We start from the raw sequence: 2840 nt of genomic DNA, 5'->3' as shown, positions 1-2840 counted from the left end.
CTTGTACATGGACTTGTGTCTCTTAAATGTTTATATTTAATTATTTTTTTGTAATTTTTCCCACAAATCTTTTTATTTCCATGTGTTGCTTTTACATTTCTCTGTCTCCTGTTTTTACTTTACCTTATGAATTTCTGCCTCATTGTGCAAACAAGATGGGCGGGGCTTCTAGGAATAGCTCCTCTCTTATTGGTCAACAGACAGGAAGTAGCAGGATCCACGTGCAGATCTAATGTGCATGCTTGTCCTGTCTCAGTTTAGCTTAAAGGAAAAACAAAAAATATATTTTTAAAAACAGTAAAATTTTTATTTTTTGATAAAATATATAATTTGTTGGAATTAAGCTGGAAAAATAAATATGAAAGTCAATCAAATTATAAAACGTGAGGTCAAGTTCTCCTTTTTTAATTTAAATGGTGCATTTTAAGCGTCTTTATTTATTTATTGGTCCATTTATATATTTCTGCTTTTATTTCTAATTGTGTCAGTGTTGGTCCTCCATATTTAAACCCTTTCACTTTTAAAGATTCAGCCTTTATATCTATATAATATCTGTCTGGCTCCACTTCTATAGGGTGAACTATCTGCCTCCTCTTCTCCATCACCACCACCTCCTCCTCCTCCTCCTCTTCTGTCTAAGAGCTCCAGCCCATACCCTGCGGTCCACCCTGTCCCTGACCCCACCATCCAGACTGGTTTCTCTCCTGAACATAAAGACAAGATCCCCTCGTTCTCTCCTCCGTCTTACACCGACTCTGAAAAAACTGAGCAAACCTCTCCTCTCTGCGCCGATTCCTCCCCGTCCAACAGCGACCCTCCTCCTCTTGTCTCCTCATCTCACACCCATGAGAGTCGGAACGGCTCCGCTTATCACGACAGCGAGGGGATAAACGAGGGTTCGCTGAGTGAGCTGGAACATGAGAAAGCTCATGGAAATGCTCAGGAGTTGTTTCAGAATAAAACTTTAGCTGTCAAAGATTACTTGAAGGTAACTCTTCTCTAACTCGGGTGGGTTTTTTTTTATTTATTTGCAACTAAACACAAAAACAAAAGCTTAAACCTACGACTAGTCACTTTGTGCAGCAGATTAAAGAGCAGGTCGGTGAAATATTTGAATGTTCATTTAGTGTTCTGGGAGCTGTGACGACCTGTGCGCCCGAAGAAACGCCCCTAAGTCAGTGGTCCGCTCTGAGAGTTGTCCCTCTGCAGCTCCTGGTTACAGTAAAGAGGTACAAGTCAAAACCTCAACCTGTTTCCCTCTTCTTCACTTTCATTCTTTCTGTGATTTCCTCCTTTATTTCCCCTCTCGCGGCTGTGACGTTAGCGCACAATTGGAAAGGTTTCCTCAGCCATCGATGCTAAAGCTCAGGTTCTGGCCATCCTTTATGAGACAGACCACAGGCCCGGTGCCCCACCGGTAAGATGCATGGGTGCAGAAGGAGCTAACCCAGAACTAACGGCGCTTTGAAATAACGAAGGCACCAGCTTTGCTACATGTGATGCTAACCCTAACCAGGTGTGGTTTCAGGTTTATTAAATGTTTAACCCCGCCTCCTCAGTGTGTGGGACGTAAGGAGCTGCCTCCCGGGCTCGGCGGCAGCGACGTCTGCCACTTCTGCTCCAAGAGGGTCTACGTGATGGAGCGGCTCAGCGCCGAAGGCTACTTCTTCCACCGCGGCTGCTTCCGCTGTCATGTCTGTAACTGCACCCTTCGTCTGGGAGGCCACGCCTTCCACTCGCAGGAGGGTGAGTTTCATTCACTCTGACCTGGAAGTGAACTCTTCCTCCTCCGTTTCCTCCTTTGCTTCGTTTAATTTTACGTGCAGGACTCGGCTGACTGGAAGTGTTAACGAGAGATTTGTTGTGACTTTCTTTACAGCCAAATTCTACTGCAAGATGCATTTTTCCCAGCGCCAGTCCAGCTCTCACCTGGGCGGTGTTCGAAGGGAAACGGTAAGACGCACAGGAGAGGCTAAAGACTGAAATAAATGAATAAAAACAATAAATAGAATAAAATAAATTAAAAAAGGAATTTGGTGTTTTGAATCTGAATTAAATTGCTTTGAAACTGTATTTTGTTTTATTGTAAAATTCAATTGGAACTACTTCCAATTTTAAATTCTTCAGTTTCAATTCCAAACCTTTTGTTTTTGTGTCACACATCCTGGTCCTTGATAAGATCAGAGTAATCAAACACAGATAGACAGATTTAAGTTTCACTTTGGTGAAACTGCCTTTCTGTAATTTAACAATCGTAAAAATTGACAAAAAAAGATTGTTAAAATAAARCAAACAAACAAAATAGATAAAATTTAATAAGAATTGTAAGAAACGGTAAAATAGATGGATGGATCTATGTCTGTCCCATTTTCAGCTCTCTGCATTATCTGCGGCTGACCGTCACCCGCCCCCCCTCCGCAGTCCGCACACACACACAGATGGTGAAGTGAGGAATTATAACCACACTGAAACGTGATTGCACTCAAATATTTAATTTCACTTCGTAATCAAAGATATTAGATCAACTTTATCATAAGCTTTCTTAACAGTAGCTATTAATGATGTTTCTGCTGTCAAATAAAAAGACTAAACCAAGTTCAATCTTAAATAAAAGTTCACACATCTCCACCCTCCTCGTCAGACCACCCTGACCCACAGACCCCTCCCGGACAAGATAAATTTCAATGCAAAGCACGCCATTAATAAGCTGTAAAGTTCACTTTTTAAAGTCCGCTCACGCGCGCGCGCGGTGGGGGTACGGTCAGTCGCAGATGACAGTGTGGAGGGGAGTGATGAAAATGGGCAATTGCCAATTGTTGTTCTATTTTTTTTCCTTATAT

General features: G+C 42.1%; 1 protein-coding gene across 1 annotated transcript in view; it reads left to right on the top strand.

Annotated features, from left to right (window-relative positions):
• The window catches only part of mical2b (microtubule associated monooxygenase, calponin and LIM domain containing 2b), a gene marked incomplete at its 5' end in the record, with an annotated part of 36397 nt that overhangs the window by 19245 nt on the left and 14312 nt on the right, over positions 1-2840 (top strand). Inside the window, 5 exon segments of the mRNA XM_014032990.1 lie at positions 575-988; positions 1128-1229; positions 1325-1417; positions 1560-1746; positions 1880-1953. Of these exon segments, the coding sequence (XP_013888444.1) occupies positions 575-988; positions 1128-1229; positions 1325-1417; positions 1560-1746; positions 1880-1953 (870 nt within the window).

Source organism: Austrofundulus limnaeus, unplaced genomic scaffold (genome assembly GCF_001266775.1).
Source record: "Austrofundulus limnaeus strain Quisiro unplaced genomic scaffold, Austrofundulus_limnaeus-1.0 Scaffold7, whole genome shotgun sequence".
NCBI classification, from domain to species: domain Eukaryota; kingdom Metazoa; phylum Chordata; class Actinopteri; order Cyprinodontiformes; family Rivulidae; genus Austrofundulus; species Austrofundulus limnaeus.
The sequence above is the reverse complement of the archived record's forward strand: the minus strand, read 5'-3'. Positions and strand labels throughout refer to the sequence as shown.